At 47.1% G+C, this 17,498-nt stretch overlaps 1 protein-coding gene across 1 annotated transcript in view; it reads left to right on the top strand.

Annotated features, from left to right (window-relative positions):
* NAALADL1 (N-acetylated alpha-linked acidic dipeptidase like 1) overlaps window positions 1-15,773 on the top strand; it is a 104,678-nt gene extending 88,905 nt beyond the window's left edge. The window contains exons 17-19 of the mRNA XM_073554443.1: window positions 179-266; window positions 504-596; window positions 15,221-15,773. Of these exons, the coding sequence (XP_073410544.1) occupies window positions 179-266; window positions 504-596; window positions 15,221-15,404 (365 nt within the window). The 3' untranslated portion in view covers window positions 15,405-15,773. The remainder of the gene's footprint in view (window positions 1-178; window positions 267-503; window positions 597-15,220) is intronic.
* Window positions 15,774-17,498: the final 1,725 nt, after the last annotated feature.

Here is a 17,498-nt window from a genome sequence, read left to right as displayed (position 1 = left end):
CACCATTGCTTCTCACACTGGGTTCGTCAGCTATTTTGCTTGGCCTAAAAGTAATTCTGCCAGAGATATGATCCAGATATATGGGCGTACAGGTGCAGGAATAGGCAGACCAGTCATGCAGGCGAGGCCAGAGGCACAAATTCGGAGATAATAATAACGCAGCTCATCTGTGTTTCAGTACCGTTAAAGAACGCAGTTGAAAGATATAAGAAATTTTCGGAAGCGTTCGAGAAGACCATTTCAGAGCTGAAAGACACGGAAGAGACGTAAGTTACATGTACAATGTGTCCTGACATCCAGGTTATGGTTCATTTTCACTTTAATTTTCACTGATTTTAAATCATGAATCCCTATAAGTATAAAATGCGTGGAACTCACCTAGTTTTGTACCAGAGGACCAGAGCCATGCAGAGACCTAAGCAAAGCTGCTCCATAATTGTTTTATGGAGAACACAAGGTCAGGAATGACAGCTCTTCCACCATGTTTCCTTCTCCCCGTCTAGGCCACTAAGAGTTCGCATGATCAATGACCAACTAATGCTGCTGGAACGAGCCTTCATCAATAATTTTGCTTTCCCAGATAAAGTTTATTACAGGTAATATATATTATTAATCTATTGTAAACTAAAGAAACACTAAACATAGAAATTTAAATGAAAACTAATTGTAGGGATGTGACTCGCTCAGGTGCAGCGGGAGACAATTATGAGGCAGGTTCTTCCCAAAGTTCATGTGGTTTATTAACTTCATAAACCCACAAGGCAGCATAACACTGAAATGTAACCTTCACTTCAGGCAAAGGAACAGAAATGTCCGTGGCTTCAGACTCGGACTGAGAGTCTCAGCACATGCTGGGAGCTGTAGTCCTCCCCATATACACTCTCTGTAGTGTCCCACCTGGACACATGGAAGTCTGTCCACACTCAGACAGACTCCCTCCACACTCTCTCACATGTGCCAAACACCTCAATTACATAGCCCTGTAACCACACCCACAGGTGATCACATGGCTATGACATCACTAAAGGTTGTATAGACACACACAGGCTTCCCTGACACAGTGTAACAGAAAGATCAGCAGTACCTCTGCTGATCAATACACCCTGGAGCCTGCATCCCAAGGCCACCCACCTTGAGACCCATAATGGTCATTTAGGACCCTGCTCCTGTTACCACTCTGAATGTGCCTGTACACCCGTCCTGGGACATCCACACAGCGCCCCCTAGCTGACATAGTGGTAACTACACCACATACCTCCCCCCTCTGTTCAAACTTGTGGGGTTGAACACATGACATCACCCAGGGATCTTGAGACCTGGCACCCATGTCACCTTGCCCTACCAGTCGGGAGGACCACCTCCGTCTGTTTCGGTAGTCATACTGCATATTTACGTTAGGCCTCCCCTGCCCCCAGCGGTCAGTATCTCGGCCTTGGGCTTTGGCCTTCCCGTCAACGTCCGTCAGTGTGACCAGACACTCTTTAGTCTCCACCTGTCTGCAGTGCGCTCCGTCACCCGACCTTTCTCTCACTGGCCGGCTCTCCCAGTTCGCACGGTCATGAGTCCCACGTCCAGCTGGGCCAACTGGCTGGTCTGAGTCTGACCCTCTGTCGCTATGTCCACCGCCAAGTCTCGGGCCTATGTTACTAAGATTAGACCGGCCACTTGCGGACTCTCGACGTTCTTGCCTTCGACTACCTGTCCTTTCATTCCTTGGAGGATCCCTTCGGGTCCTTACACCTTGGGTTGGAGGTGGACGCCACCTGACGTTCTCTATCTGCTCATTCATCTGCAGTCGATCCTGTCTTAGCTGCTCAATCTCCTTCAGGTACGCTACCCGATATTCCAGGAGCATGCGAAGCTTCCCAATGCTTTCCACCGAACCAACCACAATGACAGGAACCATGTCATCTTCAATAACGACTTGGATTTCACCAGCAGGTGGGATCCTCACTCTCTTCACACAGGATCGATTCACCATCTCCTGCATCACCTTTCCAAGTCTGCCAACGACTTTCCCCACCAGATTTCTGGGCACCGGAATTATGTCTTCCACAAAGCCCAGCCGACTTTGTGCTTCCCTTGCAAGCTCCAGACGTCGAGCGGCTTTCCAATTACGCTTCACGAGCATCTGTTTCGTGCGGAGACATTGTAGGTGCATCTCCTTCAGGACAGCCACCCTTCTCTCTGTGTCTTCCGTTTCTGCCAGTATCACCAACTGGTCTGTTTCTGGTGCCCAGCTCACACTATAGGCCTTTACTGCCTTTTTAAAGGTCTCATGCACACCTTCGCTGGCACACGCTTCTCGCACGTCTTCGGGTACCTCCATCACACACTTGAAGGTCATGGACTTGCTCTCATCCTGGACAGATGGCTCTGGGTTCCCCACGGACACTTGCCTCAAGGTATCTGCCAAGACCGGGTGACTGTCTTGTGCAGCTCTTGGCTCACCATCTTCCTGAGATTTACAGTCTTCAGGACCCTTTTCCAAGATGGGCTTTGGCAGTTCTGCCTTGCTATCAGTCGGGCAAGGCCGCTGTACGTCTTCGCCCCTCCACTTCTCCTGCAGAAGACCTTTTACTACTCCACTGAGTTCTTGCAGAACTTTATCTTTCTCCTCTGCCAGGTAGCGACGCTCATCCTCTCTCCTGAGAATCTCCTGTTGATGCTTCTCTTGGGCCTCTCTGAGCACCTCCATATCTTCCAACAGGGTCTTGTTCATGGTTTTACACGCTGACAGGTGACCTCTGAGCTCAGAGACTTCCTTCTCCAGCTCATCCACTCTGTGCTCAGCTGCTTGCCTTAGGACTCTTTCCCGTTCGACATGTTCTGTTACAGTCTCCTTTATCAGCTGTATCTCACGATCCTGCTCTCTTTTGTCCATCACGTGTCTCACTACTACCTCTTTAAGTATATCGTTAAAGGGTACCACTGGGTCAGTCACCCCAGTCAAGTGATCCCTCCAGTTACCGTCCAGCACCAATGTGTCTAGTCCAGTAGTCTCATCTCCCAGCCCACCATCTGTCTTATCAGGAGACGTCAGGTCCGTCAGTTGGGCAGATGTACTTCTTCCTCTGGTCAGTTCTACCTCTGACCTGTCCATGTCAGGAACCGTCACTGTCTCAGTGTCTGCTTGTCCCACAGTCGAAGCATCTCCATCGTCAGACCAAACGTCATCAAACAAAAGAAAGTCCCGGCCCCTCTCCCAGGCATAGACTAAGTCCCGTGGTATTCCTCTACCTTGGCACTCACCAACTTTGGCCCCCTCAAACACTACTGTGTCTACTGCGTAGTTCACCGTGACCCCGTGTTTACAGCGAACCCTGACGTTTTTCTCGGTCAGAGAGAAAACGAGAGGAATTCCTGTCAGAGTCACCTGACTCTCTGAGTCCAGCCGACCAAAGGCTCCTTCCCGGTGCAGCATCACTGTACACATCTGTGGCCCATCATTACTACCTGGAAAGGATATTCCACATTCTGAAAAAGACCTGCACATACACTGCGGTACCTACTGAGACACCCAGTGCTGTCACTTCTTCACACTTGGCCCCTTTCTGGACCACCTCCCCGCTTTGGGTTGCCACCCCAATTTTGGTCACCGCCCCCTTTTGGAACTCCACCCCTTTTTGGGTTACCACTCCAATTTGGGTCACCGCCCCCTTTTGGGACTCCACCCCTTTTTGGGTTACCACTCCAATTTGGGTCACCGCCCCCTTTTTGGGTTACCACTCCAATTTGGGTCACCGCCCCCTTTTGGGTCACCGCCCCCTTTTGGGTCACCGCCCCCTTTTGGGATTTCCCCATGTCCGTCCTGCAGAATCTCTTAGGCCACAGTTCACACAGTACAGTTTGTCTTTTAACGATACCACACAAGTCTTTGCTGGCACCACCACAGCTCCTGCTGTCACTGATCACCGGCACCTCCGGCTGCTGTTCACACACACACACAGCGGCTGGTGTCACTGCAGCTCCTGCTGCGCCATCTTCGTGGACCCGCCGATCCACCGGAAGCCGCTTGTCACCTTCGTAACCCCGCCGGGTTACTGGAAGCCGCTTGTCACCCTCAAAGATAAAAGAAACCACAAAAGCGCGCCCATAGGGCCTTACCAGTGCAGGTATAATGGGTTACGCAGCAATAATACAGGGTACTCACCCTTAATAGTTGTGTAAAGCCACAACTACTGTATCCGCTTAGTCACATGCAATAAAGCTGCAGCAGGATGGTGTAGACAGACAGCGTCTGCTACCAATGCTCCCAGGGCAGATCCCTTAAAGAAAACACCAGGTCCTTGTGCTGCGAGACCTTCGTGACCCCACTGAGCCACAGCAAGCACCTTCAGGTTTTGCAGAGGAAAAGAAAAAAAAAACAAAAACACATGCACAGTCTCTCATATGTCCTGTTCGTGTGCCACTCAGGACGTACCGTCTCCACCTGAGACCGTCCAACGCACAGGGCACACCGGGTGCTATTCAGGGAGCCGACCCTCCTCCCAGGGTCTCCCAACACACCAGCCTCACCAGGTCCAGGGGCTCAGCGGGTGCTCTTCAGGACATCCGTCTCCGCCTGAGACTGCCCAACACACGCCTCACCAGGTCCAAGGTCATATCACGTGCTTCAGGGATCCGATTCCTCTCCCAGAACCTCCCAACACTGACCCTCCAGGACCTTGCTCACTGACCCCTCCAGGAACACAGTCTCTCACTGACCCTGGTCACTGCAACACAGACTCCTGTCTGTTACCTGTGTCGGCCACACAGGTTCTCGGATGCCTCTTCTCCTCAGAGGTATCCCACAAATATTAATAGTCACTTTCTCTGACCTCGGTCAGTATTACTCACGGTTGTCAGACCGTCTGCTCTCCTGGCTCAGAATCGCCAGCGCTGCCACATGTGCTTCTGGGAATCGCTGCCCGCGTCCTCCACCAATTGTAGGGATGTGACTCGCTCAGGTGCAGCGGGAGACAATTATGAGGCAGGTTCTTCCCAAAGTTCATGTGGTTTATTAACTTCATAAACCCACAAGGCAGCATAACACTGAAATGTAACCTTCACTTCAGGCAAAGGAACAGAAATGTCCGTGGCTTCAGACTCGGACTGAGAGTCTCAGCACATGCTGGGAGCTGTAGTCCTCCCCATATACACTCTCTGTAGTGTCCCACCTGGACACATGGAAGTCTGTCCACACTCAGACAGACTCTCTCACATGTGCCAAACACCTCAATTACATAGCCCTGTAACCACAGCCACAGGTGATCACATGGCTATGACATCACTAAAGGATGTATAGACACACACAGGCTTCCCTGACACAGTGTAACAGAAAGATCAGCAGTACCTCTGCTGATCAATACACCCTGGAGCCTGCATCCCAAGGCCACCCACCTTGAGACCCATAATGGTCATTTAGGACCCTGCTCCTGTTACCACACTGAATGTGCCTGTACACCCGTCCTGGGACACCCACACAGCGCCCCCTAGCTGACATAGTGGTAACTACACCACATAATGAAGAAATAGTTGCCCTCACTGTTCTTGCTTGTTCACACCTTGTGTTTTCTAACAATGAAAAATAGAGTTTTACAGTACCAGCGACAAGAATGACATTTCTGAAATCTCATGCACACGGTGCTTTTTTCCTTGCAGATTTGACCCATTAAATTTTTTTTCAAATCTGCGGCGTGTCAATTTTATCAACATTTTTTCACCTATTTAAGTGAAGGGGAAAAAAATACAATTAAATCGTGTGTATTCCACCCAGCGGTTTTTACCTGGGTGATCGAGCTATTAAATAAAATCAACTATGTAGTCTTACACTTTCTCGAAAAGTTGCATTGATTTTTTTTTACTGTACCCACTGATAGCGCCCCCTGTAATAGTCACATTAAGTTGCACAGGTGAAGTTTAAAGAAGCCCTCCTCCTCCTCCTGCCATCAAAGTGTTTAACCTCTTAATATATTGCAGTCATCATATTATGTAGCGCTGCGTACTTACAATTGCTCATTTTGCCTTTCTACCCAGCTAATTCTTCTCTTTTCTCTATATGGAAACAGGAAGTCTCTTATTCCTGCATTTATCATTCCCCTCTTCATCTTCTGACCCATCTGCTCCCTCCTCCCCCTCCCAGGGATTTCTGCAGTGACTGATGACTCATGCAGGGAAACCTCCTGTTTCTACATAGAGCTTAGATGGAATCAGCTAGTCAGTGTTTAATCATGGGATGTCATAGATCTAATGGAAGAGGAAATTATTATCTTGGTAGAAAGACCAAATCAACAATTGTAAGTACACAATGCTGTATAACATGATGACTGCAATGTATTAAGAGGATAAAAACTTTGATGGAAGTACCATATTTTTTTGGGATTATAAAGATGCACTTTTGTAGGTGGGTGGACTGACCTATGGACCTGTCTGATGTGGAAAGAACATGTAAAAGCTGATTTGCACTATGCTTTACTATATATGTATGGGATAACAGCTGGAGTAGTACAGGACGACGTACTACCGGGTTTTGGCTATAAGATGGAGACAGAGAGTAGTGAGAAAAGGACTCAATAACAGCTTTGGGCTAGGGAAACTGCAGAGTCATGGTGCAAGGAGTCACGGGACTGGGAAGGGGATTTCCAGAGGGAGGAGATAAAAGGAAGGAGAGTCCCAGGGGCAGGGCAGACTCCCAGGAGGAGATATAAGAGAGAAGAGCTCAGGAGAGGATGGAGGAAAGACGAGCTCTGGAAAGACAGAAGAGAGAGACGGAGACTCGGAGAGGGGGTGGTGTTATGATTGGGTCACCGATGAGGAGAGCAAGCCCAAGCCAAGCCACAGAAAACCAGAGAGGTTGGTAACTAAGCAGATTGCAGACCCCTGATCCTATCCACACAACTAGCAGTAGCCGTGGAGCGTGCCTACGATGATCCTAGAAGCCTCGGCACAGCCGGAGAGCTAACTAAGCCTAAAGCAAGAAAGGGGAAATCTAAACTGCCCCCGAGCAGACCCCAAAGGAATAGATAGCACCCAAACATATACTGTCGGTGAGACAAGATGAAAATACAAACGCAGGCAGGAAAATAGACTGAGCAAACGATGGGGCCCACACTGACTAGACAGGACAGGAAAGGAAAGACACTGTCTGCAATCATGCAAAAAACCCTGCAAAAAAGTCCAACTCGTCTGATGCAAAAAATACTGAAGTTGCACGACTTCGCTCACTATATCAGCACTCTGGTATATTCTGAAAGCAGAGCAAAAAGAGGCAAATCTAATAAGGGACAAAAACAAACTGGCACAAGCAGTAACATATGGATGGTGATTCAGCACAGCCCCAGCCGGAGCTGGCTGACCCACACAAAACTGAAATAGACAAAACCAGATCAAATGTAAACAGAATAGCAAATGAACACTTAGCTGAACATGCAGGGACTGAGCTGAAAACTAAGACCTCAGGAGGCAGGAAGAAAATCAGCAGGGATAGAGGAAGTCGGCTGTCTTAAATCCCAGTCTGAAACCCCAGATCTCCAATCATCGTCCTCATTATCAGGTGGCAAGCCTCTGTTAATCAGATCAGCTCCATTACCTCCAGTAACCACCAAAGTGAGCCCAGAAAGAGAATTCGCAACCCCTCTGTTAATTTGACCAGCTCCACTACCTTCAGTAGTAACCAGAGGTAGGCCAGAAAGCTAATTCACAACAGGGTGGCCCTGAAAGGACAGCTGCAGGTGTTATGATTGAGTCACCGAGGAGGAAAAAACAAAACACAAGCTCAGCCCAGAAAATCAGAGAGGTTGGAAACTAGCGGATTGCAGACCCCTAATCCTATCACACAACTAGCAGTAGCCGTGGAGTGTTCCTACGGTGATCCTAGACACCTCGTCACAGCCGGAGATCTAAATAAGCCTAAAGAGAGAAAAGGGAAAAACTGACTGCCCCAGAGCAGACCCCAAAGCAATAGGCAGCCCCCAACATATAATGACGGTGAAATAAGATGAAAACACTAATACAGATAGAAAGATAGGTTGAGCAAATGATGGGGCCCAAGCTAACTAAAAAGGACAGGACAGAAAAGCTGCTGTCTGCAATCCGAGAAAACCCTGCTAAAAATATTACCAACACAACTGATAAGCAAAAAGGACCCTGAATTCACTAGACTTCAAACCCTATATCAGAACTCAGAATATTCTGAAAGCAGAGTAAAAGAGAACACTGATCAAGGAAAAAGAATCCAGCACACCCCCGGCTGGGGATGGCTGAACTCAAAAAACAAGGTAAACAAAACCAAAACTAATAAGTTCAATACCAGAGCAAAAACTTATCTTTGGGAAGCAGGAATCAGACTGGTCTCCAAGAATCCAGCAGAGAAATCACCAGCCACTCAGAAGGGCGTCGGCTGCCTTATATCCAGTCTGAAGTTCCCGTTACCCAGTCACAATCCACCTGATCAGGTGTTTGGTTTCTTTCATCCAAATCAGCCTCACTACATTCCTTCACCAGAAGAGGGAGATCCTCAGACACAAAAGATGAATGAACAGATGAGCTCACAACAGTACCTCCCCCTTGAGGAGGGGTCACCGAACCCTCATCCAAGCCACCAGGCCGATCAGGATGAGCCCGATGAAAAGCACGCACCATTCTTTCGGCATGAATATCAGAGGCAGAGACCCAGGAATTATCCTCCTGACCATAACCCTTCCACTTAACCAAATACTGGAGTCTCCGTCTAGCCAAACGGGATTCCAGTATCTTCTCTACCTCATATTCCATGTTACCTTCAACCAACACAGGGTCAGGAGGTGCGGCCATAGGAACCACCGGTTCAACAAACCTCTTCAACAAGGACTTATGAATCTTAAATGTGACAGGAAGAGCCAACCGAAAAGAGGCCGGATTAATAATCTCCAAAATCTTGTGAGGTCCAATAAATCTAGGTTTAAACTTTGGAGAAGCCACTTTCATAGAGATATTCTTTGATTACAACCAGACCATATCACCCACCTTAAACCAGGGACCAATGGTCCTATGCCGGTTAGAAAACCGCTGGGCCTTTTCCTGGGAAAGAGACAACTTATCCACCACTTGGTCCCAAATCTGCTGCATTCTTTCCACCACAGTGTCAACCCCTGGACAGGCAGAAGACTCCACCTGCCCTGAAGAAAATCGAGGAAGAAACCCAAAGTTACAGAAAAAGGGTGACATCAAAGTGGCAGAACTAGCTCTATTATTTAAAGCAAATTTGGCCAAGGGTAAAAATGAGACCCAATCATCCTGATCAGCAGATATAAAACATCTCAAATAAGCCTTCAAAGTCTGGTTTGTTCTCTCCGTCTGCCCATTGGTCTGAGGGTGAAATGCAGAGGAGAAGGACAACTGAATTCCTAACTTGGAACAAAAGGTCCTCCAGAATCTAGAGACAAACTGAACTCCTCTGTCCGATACTATGTTCTCAGGAATCCCGTGCAAGCGAACCACCTGTTGCAAAAACAAGGGCACCAACTCTGAGGAAGATGGCAACTTAGGGAGTGGTACAAGATGGACCATCTTAGAGAATCTATCACAAATCAACCAGATAACAGTCATCCTCTGAGAGACAGGCAGATCAGAAATAAAATCCATTGAAATATGGGTCCATGGCCTCCTGGGCATCGGCAAAGGCATCAACAACCCACTAGAATGAGAACAAGGCTTAGATCGGGAGCAAGTCCCACAGGACTGCACAAAATTTCTGACATCACGAGACAAGGCAGGCCACCAAAAAGACCGACTCACCAAATCTCTAGTACCAAAAATACCTGGATGACCAGCCAACGCGGAGCAATGAACCTCAGACATCACTTTCCTCCTCCACTGGTCAGGAACATACAATCTACCACTGGGACAACGCTCAGGCTTATCCTCCTGAAACTTCTCCAGAGAACGTCTCAAATCGGGCAAGATGGCAGAAAGAACCACCCCCTCACCTAAGATGGTAGCAGGCTTGGTCACAATAGGAGAATCAGCCAAAAAACTCCTAGAGAGGGCATCAGCCTTAACGTTCTTAGTGCCCGGAAGAAAGGAGACAACAAAATCAAAACGTGTGAAAAACAAGGCCCACCTGGCCTGTCTCGGATTCAAGCGTTTAGCTGACTCAAGGTAGATCAAATTCTTGTGGTCAGTGAGGACCACAACTTGATGTCTAGCTCCCTCCAACCAATGTCTCCACTCCTCAGATCCCCACTTCATGGCCAACAGTTCTCGATTCCCCACATCATAGTTGCGTTCCGAAGGAGAGAACTTTCGGGAAAAGAAGGCACAGGGGTTCATTTTAGATGTTACAGGATCTTTTTGGGACAAAACCGCTCCTGCACCAGTCTCTGAAGCATCCACCTCCACCTGAAATGGAAGTGAGACATCGTGGTGTTGCAAAACCGGAGAAGAAGTGAACCTCCGCTTCAGCTCCTGAAAAGAAGAAACAGCCTCTGGAGACCAATTCAGCAAATCAGCGCCCTTCTTAGTCAAATCAGTTAATGGTTTGGCAATAACAGAAAAATTGGCTATAAACTTACGATAAAAATTAGCAAAACCCAAAAACTTCTGGAGAGCCTTCAAAGAAGTGGGCTGCACCCAATCATAAATGGCCTGTACCTTGGCCGGGTCCATTTCAATAGTTGACGGAGACAAAATAAATCCCAAAAATGAAATCCTCTCTACACCAAAAAGACATTTCGATCCCTTAACATACAGAGAATTTTCCCTCAAAATCCGGAACACAGTCCGAACATGTTCCACATGAGAGTCCCAATCCCTGGAAAAGATCAAAATATCATCCAAATAGATGATCAGAAACTTATCCACAAAGTCCCGAAAAATATCATTCATGAAGCACTGGAAGACAGAAGGGGCGTTAATGAGCCCAAAAGGCATCACCAGGTACTCAAAATGTCCCTCCGGAGTATTAAACGCTGTCTTCCATTCATCCCCATGCTTAATGCGAATAAGATTATACGCCCCCCTGAGGTCAAGCTTGGTAAACCAGCAAGCACCTTCAACTCTAGAAAATAGGTCAGAAATCAGGGGTAACGGATACTGATATTTAACATTAATTTTGTTAAGGGAGCGATAGTCAATACAGAACCTTAATGAACCATCCTTCTTGGCCACGAAAAAAAAACCCCAGCACCCAAGGGTGAAGAGGATGGTCTAATATGACCCTTCTCCAATGACTCCTTAATATAAGAACGCATAGCCTCATGTTCGGGTACAGATAAATTAAAAAGTCGAACCTTGGAAAATTTACACCCTGGACTCAGCTCAATTGCACAGTTATAACTCCTATGAGGAGGCAAAGACGCAGACTTACTCTCACTAAACACATCATAAAAATCAGCCAAATAGTCAGGAACCTCATGCGACTGGGGAGAGGTGGAGAAAACAGGAGTGTCACTAAGAGCACACCGACAACCCCAACTCACCACATACACAAATTTCCAATCCAAAACTGTATTATGGATTTGCAACCAGGGGAACCCCAGAAAAATAGTATCATGCAAATTATGCAACACCAAAAATCTGCAATTTTCTTGATGGTCTGGGGCGACCCGCATTACCACCTGGGTCCAAAACTGAGGTTTATTCTTCGCCAAAGGAGTAGCATCAATACCCCTCAAAGGAATAGGTGTCCGCAGGGGTGTCATAGGGAAACCACAATGTTTAGCAAAATCTAAATCCATTAGGTTCAAGGCCTTTCCTGAATCCACAAAGGCTTTAGCAGAAAATGTGGACAGGGAGCAGATCAGAGTAATTGCCAGAAGAAACTTAGATTGTACACCACCCACAGCAAATGTGTGTGCAAAACGTTTCTCTCATTTAGGGCAGACAGAAATAGTATGAGAGGCATCTCCACAGAAAAAACATAGCTTATTACGCCTTCTAAACTCCTGTCATTGCGCCCTAGACAAAACTCTATCACATTGCATAGGTTCAGACATTTGTTCAACAGGTGGCAGCATTTCCCGTGTAATTTTACGTTCACGTAAACGCCGATCAACCTGAATGGCTAATGACATAGAATTGTCAAGACCAGAGGGAACAGGAAATCCCACCATAGTATCCTTTACAGCTTCTGACAAACCCTTCCGAAAGAGAGCTGCCAAGGCACCATCATTCCAAGTGGTGAGGACCGCCCACTTTTGGAATTTTTGACAGTACAGTTCTGCAGAATCTTGACCCTGGCTCAATGCCAACAGTGTCTTTTCAGCTTGATCAATCGCATTAGGTTCATCATACAACAACCCCAAGGCCTGAAAAAATGCGTCCACATTAGTTAGAATAGGATCATCTGGTGCTAAAGAAAACGCCCAATCCTGGGGATCGCCGCGCAGCAAGGAGATGACAATTTTAACCTGCTGCGCAGAGCTCCCCGATGAGTTAGGCTTCAAGGCAAGAAATAATTTACAATTATTCTTAAAATTCAAAAATTTAGACCGATCCCCAAAAAACACATCAGGAGTGGGGATTTTTGGTTCAGCAGCGAGTGAATGAGCAAGATAGGCGGAAATTCCTCGCACTTCAGCAGCAAGCTGCTCCACATGATCAGACAATTGCTTAAACTCCATCAGAAAAAAATATATTCCTCCTACGGCCTCAGAGAAAAAGAGGAAAAAATATACACAAAAAAAAAATTCTGACACTTTTTTTTTTTTTTTAACAATTCCTTCCTGCTTTTGAGTACACTAGAATCTGCAGTATGGCTGATGATTCTGTTATGATTGAGTCACCGAGGAGGAAAAAACAAAACACAAGCTCAGCCCAGAAAATCAGAGAGGTTGGAAACTAGCGGATTGCAGACCCCTAATCCTATCACACAACTAGCAGTAGCTGTGGAGTGTTCCTACGGTGATCCTAGACACCTCGTCACAGCCGGAGATCTAAATAAGCCTAAAGAGAGAAAAGGGAAAAACTGACTGCCCCAGAGCAGACCCCAAAGCAATAGGCAGCCCCCAACATATAATGACGGTGAAATAAGATGAAAACACTAACACAGATAGAAAGATAGGTTGAGCAAATGATGGGGCCCAAGCTAACTAAAAAGGACAGGACAGAAAAGCTGCTGTCTGCAATCCGAGAAAACCCTCCTAAAAATATTACCAACACAACTGATAAGCAAAAAGGACCCTGAAGTCTCTAGACTTCAAACCCTATATCAGAACTCAGAATATTCTGAAAGCAGAGTAAAAGAGAACACTGATCAAGGAAAAAGAATCCAGCACACCCCCGGCTGGGGATGGCTGAACTCAAAAAACAAGGTAAACAAAACCAAAACTAATAAGTTCAATACCAGAGCAAAAACTTATCTTTGGGAAGCAGGAATCAGACTGGTCTCCAAGAATCCAGCAGAGAAATCACCAGCCACTCAGAAGGGTGTCGGCTGCCTTATATCCAGTCTGAAGTTCCCGTTACCCAGTCACAATCCAACTGATCAGGTGTTTGGCTTCTTTCATCCAAATCAGCCTCACTAGCTTCCTTCATCAGAAGAGGGAGATCCTCAGACACAAAAGGTGAATGAACAGATGAGCACACAACATGCAGGTCAAGAAGGTACTGACTAACGGAGGCCTGGGTTACCGGAGGGCTGGACACTGAAGGAGCAGTGTTGCAGCGGGCAGACTCAGTCGGGGGAAGCGCTGTGGCCATGGGACTAACGGCAGCCACGGCGAAAGAACCCGGAGGGTTATCGCCGACACGAGTACCCGGGCCTAGGAGCAGAAGCTGTCGTGTTTGTGGTGTATGTCAAGAGGACACCCATTAAAGTTGGACCTGGTTGAACGAGCTTTTGTGTCTGTCGTCAGACCGTTTCGCAGCCGAAAGGGACCACCCCCCAGTCGGAACACGTACTACACTTTTTTCACAAAAGTTTTTTGGGGAAAATGAGGGAGCGTTTTATAATCCAAATTGTAGCTGCAGTGGAGCTTAATGGCTGCGGTGAAGCGGGGTCCCAGGGGACCTGCTTCTGGCGGTGGCAGGTTTCGGGCAATGGCTGCGAGCCCCAGGCTAGTAAGACAAGCGGTGCGGGAGTTCCGCTAACATTTTGTGAAAGCCAGGAGCCTCACATTTTCCATACTCTTCTATGCAGTGGACTATGGTAAAATGGCTGCCGGAAGCGGCGTATGCACAAATTAAGATCTAAGCACCGAGACCTCATCTCCCAAGATCTCAATTGTGTATGTGCCACCTCCAGTGGCCTTTTTCCCCCCCAGAGTCCACCGCATTAGAAAGTATGCGGGACTCCGGCTTTCACAAAATGTCGGAGCACCCGCACCATTGAACACCTTGTTGTACCAGCCTAGGGCCCGCAGCCATGGCCAAACTCCTGCCGCCGAACACCCTGCCCTATGTGCCTGGAGCCCGCAGCATCTCCTGCCTCCGCCAGCACCGACCCTGCCACCTGAGACCCTGCTCCACTACCATTGCCCCCCAGGCAAGCTACCTGCTATAACACGCACCAGTTTATTTAAAAAAAAATATTTTTTTCCTATTTTCCTCCCCAAAATTTGGGGTGCGTCTTATAATCTGCAAAATACAGTACCTCTTTAGCATTGTATCACCTACAAAAAGATGGAGAAGTGCAATAAAGACAAATGGGAGCAGCAAGTAGGGCTAATTTTGTTACCTGTCAAGAAACGTGTTCCCTTTGGATCCTCCTGTGAGATGCTACTTCCAGGTCAAAACAGGCTTTATTACTGCTGTAGAGTGTTTGTAATAATTTGCTCACTTAGGCTAGTTTCACACTAGCGCTTTTGAGCGCAGTGACGGCCTGCGCACGGCCACCGCTAAGCCCCGCCCCTGCCGCGCCTCCGCCGGTAGCTCCGCCTACCGGCGCATGACGCTGCATGCGTCCTGCGTCCCCTATCTTTATCACTGGGGGCGCAGGCCGTGCGCAGTATGCGTTTGGCGGCGCATGCGTCTTTTTGACGGTGCGCCGAGCGCAACCAAACTGCAGCAGGTTGCGTTTGGTGCAGGTCGGCGCACCGTCAAAAGGACGCATGCGCCGCCAAACGCATACTGCGCACGGCCTGCGCCCCAGTGATAAAGATAGGGGACGCAGGACGCACGCAGCGTCATGCGCCGGTAGGCGGAGCTACCGGCGGAGGCGCGGCAGGGGGCGGGGCTTAGCGGCAGTCGTGCGCAGGCCGTCGCTGCGCTCAAAAGCGCTAGTGTGAAACTAGCCTTACATCTGTCTCCTTCATCCCCACAGTCATGTGATCTGGGCGTCCCGGAGTTCCAGCGTGGTCACCTTCCCAGGGATTGCAGATGCTTATGCCAATGCAGTTTCTACGGGGCTGAAAGTAGACTGGGACCTTGTCCACCACCACATCACCGTGGCCGCCACAGCCGTGGATAACGCCGCATCAACTCTGGAAACCGCAGCATCCATTTAATAATAGGACTGAAATTAAGACCACAAGGAGTTAATTTATATCTTTATACCCTTACTGCTCTCCTGTGGTATTCTACACAAGAATCATTGAAAGTCTGGAACTAATAGAGTCTACAATGTAGTCCTACATAAAAGCTGCGCCGAGAGGTTCTTCGGCTCCAATACCTGTGCCGCCCTCATGATCACGGTTCATGTGGATTTTGGATTCAGTGGGAACGATTTAAATGTTTGGTGGAAAAAAAATTGCAGCCGATTCCCATATTCGCCCTGTCTCAAACTTACTTTTACTGTTCCACTAAAATTTTGGTTAAAATAAATGTTGAAATTTTTATTAACTTGAGCCAAAAAAAAAATAAAAAAATGAAGAGTTGTTGCCATTCTTGTAAGTCCTCAGACACATAGAAAATAGCCAGAAATGCGGAATCTACCGCAAAATTAATGAGCATGCTGCGTTTTTTACCGCAAAGCGTTTTTTTCGCAGTAAAAAACGCATCAATATATACAAAAAGTGCAAAGTGCATTAAAATGAATGGGAAGCTTCTTTTAGGCGTTTTTTGAGCGGATTTTTTGGTAAATCCGCGGGAAAAACGCGAAAAAAAGGCAACGTGTGAACACAGCCTAATAGTATACAGAAAAGAAGATTCAATTTTGGTAAGATTTACTTTTGACTTGCACCAATTTTTATGTAAAATTTGGTGCAAAATTTATGTCTAAAGTATAAGACCCAAGAGCTAGTGTAAAATTGGCGCAGGTTAGACTCTGCTTCCAAAGATGAAACACAGCGAGAGCCACAATGAAAATCTTCTCATGGTTCATCTACGTTTATACAGCCTGAATTTTACACAGGGATAGTAAATCTGCCCCAGTATGTGACCCTAACTTAAAGGGGCTGTTGAGTGAAAACAAGGATATGTGGTAACTTGCTGATCGGTGGGGGTCCGATCTCAGATTTGGGGGATTGGCCTGGATGGCCAAATGCCACTACATTCGTTGCCAGGAAAAGCCAATCAAGGCGCTCAGCAGCCTCATAAAGCAGGGGTGGGGAACTTTTTCCAGCCAGGGAAAAAGATTAAAGTGTATAAAGATGAGACAAAAAAGATGATCTTTGACAAACTTTTACTGTCCATGGACACATAAGATGTGCAGATCTGGAGAACTTTCTAGCAAAATTCACTGCAAACCCCAGAGCATAAAAGCAATGTGAATGGGGCCTGATGGGACGGTCTAAAGAGAAAAAAAAGATCAGGTCCAGTCAATGGGAAGCTGTTACGTCGATCAATCACCCAATTGGAGGGGGCTAACGTATAGGCTGGAATCACACGTGCAGTTTTTGGTGCTGTTAGATCAAGTAGGAAGTATGAGCCGTCTCAAGAAAGCTCGTTGATGATAATCTTTCAGTGTGTAAATACAGCTTTAATGATGTAATATACTGAAGAGAATACAAAAAAGTGTGAATGAGGCCATACACCTAGATCTTTTCTCCATAGTATTATTTTTGTTAACTGACTGACAGCCAGACGGCCCTAATGCTGAGCTGCTGTCAGTCAGGGTCAGGGAAGCAGTTACAGACACGGCTTTCTATACTCAGAGCATTGACTGAATGAGCGCTGGTGCCTCTCCCATGATGTTCCGCTAAGTGTGGGAGCCCTCCAGGTTAATAATGTTAATAACCTGCAGATTAACCCCATATCTGAAGGTTAATAGTGTATTTTTCTGGTGACAAATTCCCTTTAATAGCTGCAATTAAATCGTTAAAACGGATGCTATACAGATAGTGTCTATAGCTTCAGGATTTTTTTGTGTCTGTATTGCTTCAGGATTTTTTTGTGCACCCATTGAAATATATATATAAGCGACTCTCAGCCACAAAACAGATAAGATTAGCGCATACTGAGATTTTTTTCCCAAACAGACTGTTGATCTGTGTGTAAAAGCAATCATGTGAACTAGCTCGATCAAAATTGATCCATGTTAGGTCCATGTATGGTCCGCTTTCCACCCGGACAGCCCTCGGACTGATAATACGTTCCTGTGAACACACGCTAAGGGGGTTTTAATGTGGTTTTCCAAGGACAGACCTTCAATGTGTGGAGAT

This window comes from Dendrobates tinctorius, unplaced genomic scaffold, assembly GCF_039654945.1.
Source record: "Dendrobates tinctorius isolate UK_male_01 unplaced genomic scaffold, ASM3965494v1 ptg000211l, whole genome shotgun sequence".
NCBI classification, from domain to species: domain Eukaryota; kingdom Metazoa; phylum Chordata; class Amphibia; order Anura; family Dendrobatidae; genus Dendrobates; species Dendrobates tinctorius.
Note: the sequence above shows the minus strand (reverse complement) of the source record. Positions and strands in the feature narration are given on the sequence as shown.